Below are 15,876 nucleotides of genomic sequence, written 5' to 3' on the forward strand. Positions count from 1 at the left end.
ATCCAATGTTGCAATTGGAAGAAGTAGACCGGGAGTTTCAATGAACATCAAAGCAGACAGGTACCAATCATTTTGATACAGTGTGTACAGTGGGCATTTTGATGTAAGTTTGTTTCGGAGAAATAAAGTTTAATCTATGTAAAAACCTTGCTCGTAAGTTTGTTTCCTGTACATTGTAGGTGGCTTAAAAACCTAATTTATGCAAAATGAGGTTTTTTGAAAATTATTTTCCAGAGTCAAGATGCAAGTATCATTTATCCCTCAAATCACTTATTTATTGTTATATAAATCAGTGCAGAGTAGGTTATTATCCGTGGGTTAGTATAATAATACTGAAAGTTAGACCATAGTAGAGTACTATACACCTGATCCGTGAACTTTGTCTTTTTAAAGACAAATTCTTGTTATTTCAGTCTTAGATTATACCGATTATACCATTTTTGGAGAACCACACCCGCTGTTTAATTATCAGTTTCAAAATGAGGGAAGATAGTTCACAGTTTGCCTTCTATACACAAGCAAGCATGTTTGCTAAATTGGCAACATGGTTTACATTAAAGCAGAACGAAATATAAATTTCGGAACAGGATAGTCTTCGAAGTTTCTTCTAGCTGACAATGAATGAAGGAGATTTTTTAACATTTGCTGGTGATAGACCAATATAACTAGGGATGGTTGAAGGCCGATGAAGAATATCAGCAGATGGATGCATGACATCAAAGAGTGGATTGGTGGCTGACAGCCAGAGGAGCTTCTTAAGAAGCGGTAAAAAGACTGTCAAACATGACAAAGGTTGCTCTATTCTGAGAGCCACAAATTTTCTTGCTTCATGTTTTGTTCACGAAGCTCAACAAAATCAGCGAATGAAAAACAGCATCAACTTAATATTCGGCATACGTTACACTCAAAAAGGGTCAATGCGTCAGCACTTGACACGATTTCTGCCAAAGACCCCACCAAGCACTGTGACTTGACTCACTACAATTTCCTAAAATCCAAGCAAACACAAAACGTTTTCGACCTCATTCGCAAAAGGTTATAAAAGGTTGTTAGAAAACGTTTAAATGTCGGGTTATATAAAGGGTATATTAAGGGTATAAAACATTTTCGTAACATTAAGAAACATTTTTTGATAATCTACTGCCCAGTAAAGTCAAAATGTTTGACAGAAAACGTTTAAATGTCGGGTTATATAAAGGGTATAAAAACGTTTTAATAATATTCCAAAAACATTTTTGAAAACTTGATACAAAACAATCTAAACAGAATGTTATTTTGGGGTTGAAAAAATATTTTGCGAAAAATGCTTGCCCAAAATATTTGCAATAACGTTTTAAAAACGTTTTCATGACCTTTATATAACCCGACATTTAAATGTTATTAAAACGTTTTGAAAAAACATTTTAAGAACATTTCTGTGTTTGCTGGGTGCAATATTTTATCATAATGTTATTTAAGTGTTGACAAAATATTTGGCAAAAAATGTTTGCAAAAATAGTTTACAATAACATTTTGAAAACATTTTAAAAATATTGTTGTAGTGTGTTTTCATACACAGCCTTTTAAAACGTTTTCATGACTTTATATAACCCGACATTTTAATGTTATTAAAACGTTTTTACCTAAACCAAAAGCCAAGATATAACTTATTTAAAACGTTTTTGTGTTTGCTGGGATATGTTGATATATCAGCTCATAGCATCATGACAGGCACCCAGATGCATGTTATTGTTTTGCATTAAAAGTTGCAGCACTAGATATAAATGCTACACGCCCTGGGCTACACGTGTTTGAGCATTGCTGTATCAATATTATAACTTGTCTCATATCCCTGCTATAATTACCAACCAAAAGTAAATATATAGGTCATCAAGTTTATCGCTATATATTATTTAAGCCCGGGATTTAGGCTTTCGTAACATAGCAATCACGTTTGGATGATATGATTTCGAACTATCAAATATTGGGCTACTTTATCTTACTTTTGATTCGGGTGAAAATGTCACTATCAAGCGCTTTCATGATTGGCTATAATTTACCCCGGGTTTTCACCCTTTGGACTTCATTGGTTAGGCATCGCCCATCATTTATCTTTCAGTTATAACACGTACAGCGGCCATTGATGTAGATTTTTTTCTCTCATCTCTCAATTGAAATGGCAGCGTCAATGATGGCAGAAAAGAAGCATCGATAACCACTTCGGATTCATCTGTCGAACCAGCAGATCTTGTCCATTGCGGTAGTTGTCGTAAACTACTTCAAGATCCACGATCATTGTCCTGCTTGCACTCTTTCTGTCTCAAGTGTTTACAACAACATATTGAGTATGCGGAGAAAGGAGTGACATCGCTATCTTGTCCAACATGCAGCACGGAGACCAAACTCTCGTCTGGCGGTGTCGCTGATTTGGGTGTAATTGCCTTTGTTTCTAGGCAAAGAAATGAGAGACAGGTTCGAGACAAGCTTGCAGATGAAGATGCTAAGATAATGTGCACGAATTGTGAGGAAACTGGCGATGCAAGTAAGTATTACAAGCCGGGATTACAAGACGACCAATTTACGTAGATGACAATCAGTAGACAAAGTTATGAATCAGCGAAAGGAGAGCCAAGATGTAGAGCCAAGAAAATGAACAAGCAACAAGAGTAGGATATGCTGAAGCTTATCTTGGTAATATATACATGTATATAGCCATATTAACTTCTAATTCCGCTATTTAAAAAAGTGATTTAGGCCTATAGTTCACTCGCACAGGCACAAGTGCTAGACATTGATCCACAAACCTCAGGACACTTAACAGATTGACGCTGACCACTAGGCCCCATATCATCCCATAAACCAACAACACATGGACTTGCAGCTAAAAAGCGCACACCCTAGACATTCCACAACCTTCGCAGCCAGGATCAGCTCCCCGAGTTTTGTTTCGTTTCGTACGGGTTACAACGAGACAATAGAGAGCTTGCGAAATGACGTTACGTTAACTTTAACTTTAACTTCTAGAGGATTATAGAGGATTATGTATTCAAAACCAAGATGGGTTTGAATAATGAATACATAATCCTCTATAATCCTCTAGAAGTTAAAGTTAAAGTTAACGTAACGTCATTTCGCAAGCTCTCTAATTAGCAGCAGTGGCGTAGCGCGAGACATCCTATTGTGGGGGGGGCACGGTGACATCGCTCCGATATCTTCATGGTAGAAATCGCCATGGTAGGTTGAATCCACAGCCACCCATGGCCATTTTATTCGGACCTTACGAGATGCATAATTAGCGAAGTGACCTGACTAAGGCTACTGACAATAACCGGGGTAATTGATTTCTCGCTGTGTGAGTAAGCTTGTATACGACTTTGCGGTCAATGGTTATACTGCTCCACTGAGTAGTGAGTGCAGCTATAGCCTGCTGCGCGCTGTAGTTCATCAGATTTTGAGTTCAAAGCGCACGGCCAATTATCAAAGCGCACGCTAACGACTATCATATCTGTTCAACACGTATTTTCAAGTGTATGAGACCACATCTGGTTTCTTGAGAAAAAATCATTTGCGGGAGATATTCATCATTTTTTAACCCCTTTTTAACCCAGTATCCGAAGATTTTCGTCTGATATCAAAATCGTGCATAGCAATTCACGTGTATCGATCCCGTGTATTCATTTTAGTGTCTCTGCTGCACCAAATAATTATTAGCCAGGCGATGTCGGTGTGGGGGGGGGGTGTACCGGGCCTGATGGAAGGAGAAAATTAAATGTGTAAGGCCGAGAGATTATGTGATAACAATTCTATTTTCACTTCTTTTCTTTCCAGGCTCATCTGGTCGGTTAAATGAAGCTGTAACACGCTGTTTCGAATGTGACGAATATCTCTGCGAAAGTTGCACCAAAATGCATAAGACCTTCAAACTTGCAAAACATCACCAGTTGTTTACATTTGATGAGCTTCGATCAGGAAAAGTACCCTTATCTTTGCTAAACCAGAATACCTGTAAGAAGCACAAGGATGAAATCCTCATGTTCTACTGTGAGACGTGTGACGTTCCAATGTGCAGTAAATGCGCCGTGATTGCCCATCGTCATCCTGAACACAAACAAGCTGAATTAGACAATGCTGCTGCTGAAAGGCTAAGTAAGACGATTCTGGAGCTTGAAAGGGAGTCATCGCAGGTTGCAATCAAAGTTGACGAATTAATTGCTTTGAATGACGAACTAGAACAGAAACTGACAGCGGCTTCCGCTAAAGCACTATGTGGTATCGACAAGATTAAATCACAGTTCCTCGAGAATTTGGAGAAAACGTACAAAGAATCCATAGATAAGCTAAATCAGTATGAAGACCAGAAAAGAGAAATCTTGAGAAAGAACTTAACTAAGCTGAAGAATGACCGGGCGCGGCTTTCCACATCAAGAATGATCGCGAGAGATGTCACTCAAAAAGGATCCGAGTATGAAATTGCAGCTGTATATGCAGATGTAACTCATTCGTTGAAGGAATTAAGTGTGCAAAAACTGGAAACTCCCTTGACGAAGCTTAGTAGAGTAATATTTAGAAGGATTGAAACTGGAACACCGGTGATAAATACACGGCTTTTTGCGACTGAGTTTATGGATCCACCGTTAATGAAGATGAACAAAGTGAAAGAATTTGGAAACTTGAAGAATGGTCGAGGAATCTTTTGGACAGAAACTGGGTCATATATTGTTGCTAATTATAATGGCTGGTCAGAATATCACTACCACGTGTATTCAGACGAAGGGGAGTTAAAGTCAACGATCGATACTGGGTTTCGCGCAACTGGTGGCGGTCGGGAGTCATATCCATGGTGTGTTGTACTCCATCCAAACGGCCACATTTTCGGAACGGGGAAACCGCAATACGTAAAGGAATATAACGAAGATGGGACATACGTAATTCGGTACAGTACGTGGTCTCCCGATAACGTCGCCTCTGATGCCGACGACTCTACGGTCCAAGGACTTGCCCTAGACAAAGATGGCAATCTGATTGTAGGTAACGTCACGAAGAAGTACGTCAGTATCATGAAGCCAGATTGCAATTACATCACCAGCATCACCAGCATGTATGTCCCCATACAGCCTTGCTTTATTTCTGCTACACCATTGGATAACATTATCATTAGTTCCTATGATGAAGAGAGAGCTGTACACGTTATAGATCGAACCGGAAAAGTACTGTTCACTCTTGACCCTCCAGACGAAATTCCCCAAAAGTTATGGTATCCAACTGGCGTATGCAGTAGTAAGAAGGGAGACGTCTTTGTCGCCAATTATGTGGGGAAAGTAGGAATCTACCAATACCAAGTAACACCTGACGATGTATGGTATATTGGCTGCAACACAAACGACGTAACACAACCATGGGGTTTAGCGCTATCTAAAGATGAGAAGAAACTGGCAGTTGTCGATAACACGCGCGTTAAAATCTTCGAGATCAATATCGACTGAATCAACATTTCGATCGTAATTTTGCAGGCTCACCGACCCAGACCCAGATTTTCGTTCAACCATGGATGGTTTAACACGTTACTTTACTGCACCGTGATGAAGGCTTGTTCCCGGGGGGGGGGCACTCAACCTAAATTTTGGTAGGGGTGTGCGGCGCGGAGCGCCGAATTTTGGGAACTAAGAACTGATTTTCGGGCAAAATAGGGGCTTGAAGAACTGAAATTAGGGCCAAATTATAGGCTGTTGAGCTAAAAATTTCTCAATTTTTCCCAAATTTGAGCTTAAAGAGCTCCAATTGTCAGACTTTGAGGCTCAAAGAACTGGAGCAGATCCAAATGTGGGGCTTAAGGAACTGCCGGAGAGCCTGAAAAAGGGACCCTTGACCGCCGCACATACCCGTACCACCTTAACATGTGAGTGCCCCCCGGGGGCTTGTTATTCTGAACATCTACATACCATGACTGTTTCATTATTCTGAAAGTTCGTTATTCAGAAAGTTTTTAATATCCTAAAATGAGATTGGGTTAGTTATATTCCAATTTTGAAAGAAGCTTGAACTCACTCAGAATACTATTATGTTCGTAACTCTGAATGTTATTCGCTTGTCATGCTTGTAGCATAAAATGAAAGGCTTGAAAGAGTTTGCAAGATGTCATCAGTGTGAGGAAAAGCTAGGAAAGATGTCAATGAAAGCTAATGAACTGTAGCGGCTCTTCAGTCTTCACGGCAGTTACCTTTATAACTCGACATCTCGCAGATCTCGCATCAAATCCAATCCTTTTACGTAACACGAAATGCAAAATGTTATAAACTAATAAAACTATATAGAGCAACAAAACCTACGCAGGGCAGGGCTATCAACCTTTCGGAATTGCTTGGCGTGGAATATCGTCGAACAGGGGAGTACCGGGGTCGAAAATATTGTTTGCCGACTAAAATTGTTAATTGTTGACCCATAGCCCTTCTATGGTTTACCCCTGATTTGTTTCACCAGGGCGCTCGACAATCTAAAAAGTACTAATGTATGTATGGGTGTATGGGGTATGGTGTTGGGTGTGTGTGTGTGGGGGGGGGAGGAGGTGTAAGGATACAAATCATTTTCTTGAACTATGATTTTGACGATGTGTGAGATTTTAAAGTGCCCAAATGCGTTAAAATTTGCGAGACTCGGCACCGAATGCGAGCGAGAGAGTTGACAGCCCTGCATGCGCTACTGATCATGCTGATGGTAATTCCCATGCCACTTGTTGACTAAAACTGAAACAATATGTACATCTTAATATTAATAAAGTAAATAAATAAATAAATTTTGGATTTATATAGCGCATTTTTTCCAGGGGATTCAAAGCGCTGTAATTTCACTGCCACGGGTGAATCATCAGAATCAGATTGCATCAACTAGGCCGGTGCAACCGAACCCAGTGCAAACCTATATCCGCTCTCAAATAATAAAACCCACCAATTATCTGAGCCGCTCACCAACTAAGGAAGTTTTTGATAACCAAACAACTAATCACATTTTGAAAGCAGGAGAAAAGTAGAGATCCCGGAGAAAACCTGAGATAGCGAGCATGAATTTATTTTCAGAACATTGCCATAAGGTAGAGAATCTGGACTGGTGGTATGTACTAACAAAAGTAAACTCAGCCGTTATAAACACGTCTATAGCTTCAGAACAATTACTCGTATTCACAATTATTTGAATAATTTATCATAAAAAGGACGATATTTTATCTACACGCATTTTGATAACCCAATCGTCTAATGTCGTTCAATATTAGCAACACCGTGAGAAGAGTTTTTAAAAGAAAATTACCCCGAATTAAAAGTTGCAATTTATGTCGATCAATGGTTATTACGCAAGCATTGTGCCATGGAAAAGCCGCCATTTACCTTCAAACCAATACAATTTCCCGTCACTTTTGAATTCGGATATTTTCTTTTAAAAACTCTACTCACGGTGATGCTAATATTGAACGATCGACATTGGATGACACTAGACTTGTCAAAAGCATTTGACACTATCGATCACAGCTTTTATTACATAAGTTGGAACATTATGGGTTTAGAGGAAACGTTTTAAAACGGTTTAAAGATTACATTATTATATAACAGAAAACAGTATGTGTATTACAATTCTTGTAAATCTCAGTATAATGATATAATATGTGGAGTACCGCAAGGCTCCACCCTAGGCCCATTATTATTCATTATGTATGTTAATGACATCACAAACACTTCCACCATTCTAAAATTCGCCTTGTTTGTCGATGACATACTGCTATAACTTACATAAATATGATCTTTTAAATTTGAATTAAAAGAGGTTAATAATAAGCTATCAGTGAATGCAAGCAAGACTATTAATTATATTATTATTATTATAATTATATGGTGCTTGGTATAAATCATAGAACATCACGTACAATGTTACCAATTATTTCATACTGGAAAATGCAATTCTGGAAAGGATGAATAAGTCCACGGAGGAGTAACAATTGATGATGGAAATTTCAAAGAATACATCCAGAGGTGTTGGAGTAATAAACCAATTTAAACACCTTGTTCCCGAGCTAATAATGTACTCACTATATTGTACTCTAATACTTCCTTACACAAATTACGGTATCTTAGCATGGCCAAATAGGCCCCCTATTTGTGAAAAATATTTTGAAAAGATTTTCAAACTTCAAAATATGCACTTAGAATCATATCGAATAGTCACTTTTTCAAGAATGGCGGTGTTTGCATTCAATTGTTGATACAAATAAAGCTGAGATACAAGAGGCATGGTATATGGGTTTTATAATGAGATCCTAATCCTTGATATAACGGGTGTCATTTCCAATCCATGAGACAATTTGTTTTGATATTAATAGGTGGCACTCCCTAACATCACAATGAAATTGGAAGGTGTGGTTTAAAGAAATATCTTAATTTTAGTCCAGGACTAAATGTTACACCTCTGTGAATTGGGACAACATTAAAAAGAAGCGTCTTCTAAGCCGGGGGAGGCACTCCCTATCTGAAATGGCAGGGATGTGCCTCGGCCATGTTAAAAGTAGGGGGCATTCAGGTCAAATGTACAATTACAAAAATATGGGGTCATTCAGTACACAACCTGAATAAAAATGGGGTAATTCGGTATGAAACTTTGAAAAAAGGATGGTCATTGGGATAACAAAAAGTAAAATGGGAGTCATTGAGTACAGGATTGCCAAAAGAGTATCATTAAGTACACATAAATAAGTGCCAAACAACGTAAAAACAACTTGGCCACCTTGGAAATGTGAAAAGTCTCATTATTTCTGGAAGAGAACAAAAAAGGGGGTCATTGGGTACAAGCCGGTTTGAAAAAGGGGGTCTATCCCGAGGCACATGATGCATATCTGTCATGGAAGTGCCCCCCGGGCTTCTAAGCTTTCAGCTAGTAACTAGATTTACTCATCATTTTAATGCTAATTGACCTTTCTCATTTATAGAGGATAATAAATCGGGGGAATTTTAACGATCATGCAAGGGGTTCTTAAGAGAGTGCTCATCTCTATGTTCTGTTCCAATCGAGGGACCACATTTTGGAAATATTTATACGAGCAAATACCCCAGCAAACACTCGCCCTCATAACCACTCCGAATTGCACTACGCTACAATTTTATGGTGGGGTGATTTTAATCACTTCATTATCCACCGAAGTTCAAAGATTTATAATGTGAATTACGTGCTATTGGTATCATTATATAAATTCCAAAGTGCAATAATTCTTTACCCTGCAACTAATTAAACATATTAAGGTGAATGATCTAATTGAGAGCCTCCCCTGTCACAAGAAAGTTCATAATGTGAATCCCTTTATCATCCGAAACTGAGTAATAGAAACACATTTTGTTTTTAACCGAATATTTTATACCACCAAATTGGGTCCTAGAGATGAAAATCGGTCGTATTAATTCTCCTTTATTTTACGTCTGTATAAATACCACAATACAGCCGAGCTTCATAACCATCTGGAGCATCTGACCTAAACAAGACAGCCCAGCAAACAAAAAAACTTTTTTACCAGGTTATATTTTGGTTTTGGTAAAAACGTTTTAATAACATTAAATGTCGGGTTATGTAAAGACCATGAAAATGTTTTAAAATGTTTTGTATGAAAACACACTACAAAAATATTTTTAAAATGTTTTTAAAATGTTATTGTAAAATATTTTTGCAAACATTTTTGCCAAATATTTTGTCAACCCTTAAATAACATTATGTTAGAATATTTGCAGTAAGTTATCAAAAACGTTTTTGAATGTTTTGAAAACGTTTTATACCATTTATATAACCCGACATTTAACGTTTTCTGGCAACCTTTTCTAACCTTTTGCAAACTATGTCGAAAATGTTTTGTGTTTGCTGGGAGTGCAATCTGCAAAGTCTGGACGAAAACTTGTTAACACAGAAAAAAAGGGATTTCCAGAATTTATAATACATGTAGTTAGGATCTGCTTCACTCAGACAGATTTTTGAGCCTGTGAGAATACTGTATAGAATGTCATTTAAGACTACTATCCCCGGATTATCAATCATTGCAAAAAATATCCCGCTTAACTCATTACCCCCTTTTCAGATAAATTTATAAAATAGCTTGTGGGATAGCTTTTACGACAGTTCTAAACTTGTCCGACGGCGGACCCGCTAAAAACCCACTAATTGTTATAAAATAGCCTATTAAATTTCTTGTCTAACAGCGAGTAGAACACTTGTTTATACATTACTGAAGTTAATTTGACATAAAAATCCGGTTGACTCTATTCCAAGATCTTGGAGAATGATCAAAATTGGACTAAAATTACAACAATTTCTAAATGTCGGCATATCATGTCATCAGGATCAAGGCATTAAAGACATCAGGTTATTGTTTAGCAATGCTTAAAAAAAAACTCCCGCAAAAGCCCCTCTAAAGGTTGCAGAAATACCGTGTTTGACATGTTTAAGCAGTGATACGATCAATCAGATATAGTTAACTATCGGCTAAAAGTAAATTGATAGGTCATCAAGTTTATCACTACATATCAGTTGAGGCTTTCTCAACATTGCAATCATTTTGAACTATACCAAATATGGTGCTACACTGTAAAATAGTGTCTTGTCGTTCTCTTTAAGACATGTCTTGCCAATTTCTTCAACAATAAAAAACAAAACATTAAAAATATTTGGCTGAAGACACAGGCTAAGACATGTCCCATGAAGCCAGTTTTGAGACATGTCTCCAGAAAGTATGGTAAAACACATATTTGCGTCTCTAGACATGTCCCACAAAGAAATGTCACTATGCAAGCCATGTCTCGCAAACAAATGTCTACATGCAAGACATATCTCAAATGTAAGACGTCTCTATTTTGAGACATGTCTTGAGAGTGTGTGTCTTCTGGCATGACACGTCTTTGCTGAAGACGTGTCTCAGATGTGTCTCATCTGACCTATGTGTTTTGGCATGTGTCTTCAGCCAAATATTTACTAATGTTTCTTATTGTTTTAGACATGTTTATTTGCAACATTTTGCCAAGACACCATTTTTACAGTGTATACTTTATGAAATGCCATATCAAGCGCTTTCATGATTGGTTAGTTTTACCATCTGGTTACCCTTTGGACTTCTGTGGGTTTCAGTTCTTTTATAACACAGCAATCGTTGATATACCCTATACAACATATAAGCTGATAACGGTTTTGTGCTTTTTTTCTCAAAATGGCGGCATCAATGATGCCAGAAACAGAAGCGTCAATAACTCCAACAGATTCATCAGTTGAAAATGAAGATCTCGTCCATTGCGGCATTTGCCGTAAGTTACTTCAAGATCCAAGAACATTATCCTGCCTGCACTCTTTCTGTCTCAAGTGTTTACAACAACATATTGAGTCTGCGGGGAAAGGAGTAACATTTCTATGTTGTCCAACATGCAGCACTGGGACCAAACTCCCATCTGGTGGTGTCTCTGATTTGGATGTAATTGCCTTTGTATCTAGGCAAAGAAATGAGAGGCTGATGCGAGAGAAGCTTGCTGATGAAGATGCTGGAATACAATGCACTGCCTGCGATGGAACAGCAGCTGAAAGTACGTTATGTAACACAATTTTAAAGATTTTGCTTGCTTGCTTGCTTGCTTGCTTACTTACTTACTTACTCTGAAATTAGCAATTACAGGTTAAAATGGGCCCAAATTTGGACAATTGTGGCCTAAACCGGGCTAAAGAAAGATTCACATTACAACTTGAACATTTGGACATGTCAGTGAACTTTGTCCCGGTAGTTGGGGCACCTCCCCCCCCCCCTCGCTTAATTTCACCGCCCAATCCTTAATCAATAACGACTCATAGAGGCCTAACGCTCCTCTCTACTAATTTATTTTCATTTCAGGTTCTTCAGATAGTACAGAAAATCTTCGCGCTCTGCAAGCAGTAACACGATGCTTCGTGTGTGACGATTACCTGTGTGAAAGGTGCACCAACATGCACAAAATAATGAGATCACTCAAACGTCATCCCTTGTTTACCTTAGATGAACTGCGGTCGGAAAAGGTACCCCTATCTCTACCAGATCAAAATACATGTCAGAAGCACAAGGGTGAGGTCCTTATGTTCTACTGTGAGACGTGTGACGTTCCAATATGCAGTAAATGCGCCGTGATTGCCCATCGTCATCCTGACCACAAACAAGCTGAATTAGACAACGCTGCTGCTGAAAGAAGTAAGAAGATTCTGGAGCTTGAGACGGAGTCAGCGCAGGTGGCAACCAAAGTTGACGAATTGATAGCTTTAAATGAAGACCTAGAACAGCAACTGAAAGCGGCTTCCGCGGAAGCACTGGATGTTATCGACGAGACCAAAGAGTCTATTAAAGAACAATTCCTCGAGAATTTGGAGAAAACGTACACAGAATCCACAGATAAGCTACAGCAGTATGAAGAACAGAAAAGGGCAATCTTGCGGAAGAACTTAACGAAGCTGAAGAATGACCGGTCGCGGCTTTCCACATCAAGAATGATCGCGAGAGATGTCACTCAGAAAGGAACCGAGTATGAGATCGCTGCTGTGTATGCCAGTGTCACGAGTTCGCTGAAGGAATTAAGTGAGCAAAAACTGGAAACTCCCGCACCGAAACTGGGCATGGTCAGGTTTAGAACGATCGAGCCTGATTTGCCGGTGGTGAATGTACTTCTTGAGTTGGATCCTCCCTTATTGAAGATGAACAAAGTGAAAGAGTTTGGCAATTTGGTGAATGGTCGAGGTATCGTCTGTACAGAGGCTGGTTCCATTATGGTCGCTAATTTTGATAGCGCTGCAGAATATTACTACCACGTGTATTCAGACAAAGGGCAGCTATCGTCAAAGATCGATACTGGTTGTGGCACAACCGGTGGCGGCAAGTATTCATCTCCATGGTGTGTTGTTCTTCATCCAAACGGACGCATTTTCGGCACGGGGGATACACAACACGTAAAGCAATACCAAGGAGACGGGAAATACGTAAATCGCTACAGTACGCGGTCTCCTGATAATGTCGCCTCAGATGCCGACAACTCGACAGTCCAAGGACTTGCCCTAGACAAAGATGGCAATCTTATTGTAGGTAATGTCACGAAGAAGTACGTCAGTATCATGAAGCCAGATGGCACGCACATCACCAGCATGTACGTCCCAATACAGCCTTGGTTTATTTTTGCTACACCAACTGATAACATTATCATCAGTTCCTACGAAGAGAGAGCTGTACACGTCATAGATCGCACCGGCAAAGTCCTCATCACCTTCAATCCTCCAGATGGGGTTGATGGAGCAGCTTGGAATCCAACTGGAATTTGCTGTAGCAAGGATGGGAATGTCTTCATCGCCAATTATCAGGGACGAGTAGGGGTCTACCAGTATGACCTTGAGTATGGGATGTATATTGGCTGCAACATCAACGATGTAGCGCAACCATGGGGTTTGGCGCTATCCAAAGATGAGAAGAAACTGGCAGTCGCCGATAACACCTGCGTTAAAATCTTCGAGATCAAAATCGAATGAGATCAACATTTCAATAGGGCGTTTTTTTTGTTTTGTTTTTGCAAGCTCATAATGATCAGAAGATTCAGAACGTTCATTTAGTTCCGTAAACGTTGTTTTTCTGTTCCGTTCTGCTCAAGTTTATTATGGTTGATAACAGTTTGAAAGAGCTTTAAGGTTGGTCTGAACCCTGGAATTATGGAAACTTTCGGGCCTCATAACTGCTAAATCGTTGGTCTAAAGTATATCAAATTATATATATTTAGAATGGCAAAGACTTGATAAGTTCATCTGTGAGGTCAAATTTGGTCCGAAATTAAACAAAACGGCTCCTAGATATTTTTATCTAGTTTTTAAAAATTAATAAAATAAAAAAAATGGCCCAAGATTTTTTTATTACGATTAACGAACAAGTAGTGGGCCAAAAAACGTTTTTTGGGATTTTGGGCCAAAAAATTAGCATTTTGGCCCAAATTTGACCTCACAGATGAACCTATCAAGTCTTTGTCATTCTAAATATGTATACTTTATATATACATAAATATAAATATGTATAAATATGTAGGCCTATACTTTGTATAAATATGTATATTTTAGACCAACGATTTAGCAGTTATGAGGCCCGAAACTTCCCATAATTCTGTAATTCCATGGTTCAGACCAACCTTAAGAGTTTGAAAGATGATAGTGTCAGGAAAGATGCTAGTAACTAAGAACTGCGAACAAATGTGATTGTGAACAAACAGTATTGTAGGCCTATAGCGTTCTTAACGACCCCTAATTTTGAAGAAAATCGTGTAAAATCAGCCAATTTTACTAGTAGGCCTATGTCTACCTCCCTGGTTTAGCTGTATCAAATGTTTGGTACGACGTACCTATCAGTTTTTGGTGTTTATTGACAAGCCTGTTCTTCAATATACAACTTGCTCTTGAAATACCCATGATTTGTTGTTTTATGACCTTTCATAACATTTATCTATAAATAAGGTAGCTCCTATGTTGCATTTTGTTGTGGTGGTCTTGTCCATAATCACTGAAAACTGATGGGTAACAATCATTTTGATACACCCTGTATATACTGTACATGGTCATGACAAAAGTGACTCGGTTTTGTCATCTCCATGCATTCCGTCGATTTATTAACACGAAACAGATCACAGAGGTGTACATATTAATTTTTTGTACATTTCCAGAAATCAACTCACCTCGTATTTGGGGTGCCACAAGGAAGAAACCCTTGACCGATTTTGTACACTTTAGGCTCCTTCTTATACGCAATTTGTAAATATGTATTTCTACGCGAATGACTCCGAAATTGGTCAATATAAAAAATAAAAAAATCTGTCTTGGGTGGTTTTTGTTAATCTATTCCATTCCAAGGAACACGTTTGCATTGTTTTTGGATATTGGCCTAATTTTTTAAATTCAAGTTGACCAAACAATTCCAAAAAAGTGAATTTTTGGCTAAATCTCCCCAGACCGATTTTGTCGTGACCCTGTTGTTGGATGCAGTATAATTTTTGTTATTTAGATCACAATATGATTTTCGTTCTTCTGAGCTTGCTAAGTAATTAAAAGAAAAACTCACCTCCTTGACAGGATTTGAAACTAGTCCGGAACGTTTTGATATTATTTGATTTTGGTGTACTTTTTGTCTTACGATGATAAAACGAAATTCTTCTACATGTATTTATATTTTCCTCATGTGCATTCATCAAATTTAGATTTTTGTAAGGGTTATGGGCAGTTTGCGCCCCTGGGGCCAGTGCCAAAAGCAGAAAAAACACAACACAAAACAAATCCTAGTTTCTGAATTGTAGGCCTATATATCCCCGTATATATCTTTACCTTTTCATTTAGGATAGAAAAAAAAAAACAGTTTAGTAGTGCACTATGAAACCAAATCCTTTCAAGTTTTTGTAATCACATCCGGACTATTTCCTCACCATGCCTATACCAATTCCGCTCAAGTTGGGCTCAAAATCTCGGTAGGCCTATTTCTATATTACATAGTATTGAATAGGACAGTAATATCACGGGCTTATAATCATCAGCTGCACTTCCCTCAAGTAAAACTTTGGAAGTATTTTATTCATTTTTGAAAGTTTTCCCACTCATTGACATGATTGAATGACACATTTATCCCATTATGGATCCCGTTACCGCTGAATTAAGGGAAATAGCGCTAATGAACGTAGTCAGCGTGCGTAAGAAAAGTTTTAGTGCCTTAACCATTGAAGCGAATGACATACAAGGTGAGCATGTCAAATCCACTGTCAATATTTCAGTGACATCAAGTGCAGTAGTGGATCAGTCATACGCAGTCGAGGCCAGTCGCAGGCCTGTCGTGGAACCTATTAATTGCGAATCAACCAATGAGAA

The 15,876-nt window shown here is 38.5% G+C and overlaps 3 protein-coding genes across 3 annotated transcripts in view; all 3 read left to right on the forward strand.

Moving 5' to 3' along the window:
- Positions 1-479: 479 nt before the first annotated feature.
- Positions 480-5,565, forward strand: LOC140157607 (E3 ubiquitin-protein ligase TRIM71-like). Its single transcript, XM_072180847.1, has 3 exons — positions 480-526; positions 2,163-2,521; positions 3,808-5,565. The coding sequence occupies exons 1-3, from the start codon at positions 480-482 to the stop codon at positions 5,460-5,462; spliced, it is 2,061 nt and encodes a 686-aa protein (XP_072036948.1). The 3' UTR covers positions 5,463-5,565.
- A 5,632-nt stretch (positions 5,566-11,197) lies between these two features.
- On the forward strand, positions 11,198-13,603 carry LOC140157608 (E3 ubiquitin-protein ligase TRIM71-like). The gene is made up of 2 exons (XM_072180848.1): positions 11,198-11,564; positions 11,867-13,603. Exons 1-2 carry the CDS (start codon positions 11,198-11,200, stop codon positions 13,513-13,515), a joined length of 2,016 nt encoding a protein of 671 aa, XP_072036949.1. The 3' UTR covers positions 13,516-13,603.
- A 1,914-nt stretch (positions 13,604-15,517) lies between these two features.
- The window catches only part of LOC140156700 (uncharacterized), a 10,072-nt gene continuing 9,713 nt past the window's right edge, over positions 15,518-15,876 (forward strand). Inside the window, exon 1 of the mRNA XM_072179634.1 lies at positions 15,518-15,876. This exon is cut by the window's right edge and continues 289 nt beyond it. Within this exon, the coding sequence (XP_072035735.1) occupies positions 15,644-15,876 (233 nt within the window). The 5' untranslated portion in view covers positions 15,518-15,643.

The sequence above is a fragment of the Amphiura filiformis genome, chromosome 7 (genome assembly GCF_039555335.1).
Source record: "Amphiura filiformis chromosome 7, Afil_fr2py, whole genome shotgun sequence".
In the NCBI taxonomy this organism is placed as follows: Eukaryota; Metazoa; Echinodermata; class Ophiuroidea; order Amphilepidida; family Amphiuridae; genus Amphiura; species Amphiura filiformis.

Excerpts from the sequence above, each read along its gene's own strand:
- LOC140157608 (XM_072180848.1), top strand. The coding sequence starts at position 11,198 with ATGGCGGCATCAATGATGCCAGAAACAGAAGCGTCAATAACTCCAACA. Across the intron at positions 11,565-11,866 it reads CGATGGAACAGCAGCTGAAA|GTTCTTCAGATAGTACAGAA; the intron begins GTACGTTATGTA and ends TTTTCATTTCAG.
- LOC140157607 (XM_072180847.1), top strand. The coding sequence starts at position 480 with ATGAGGGAAGATAGTTCACAGTTTGCCTTCTATACACAAGCAAGCAT. Across the intron at positions 527-2,162 it reads TTCTATACACAAGCAAGCAT|CGTCAATGATGGCAGAAAAG; the intron begins GTTTGCTAAATT and ends TTGAAATGGCAG. Across the intron at positions 2,522-3,807 it reads TGAGGAAACTGGCGATGCAA|GCTCATCTGGTCGGTTAAAT; the intron begins GTAAGTATTACA and ends TTTTCTTTCCAG.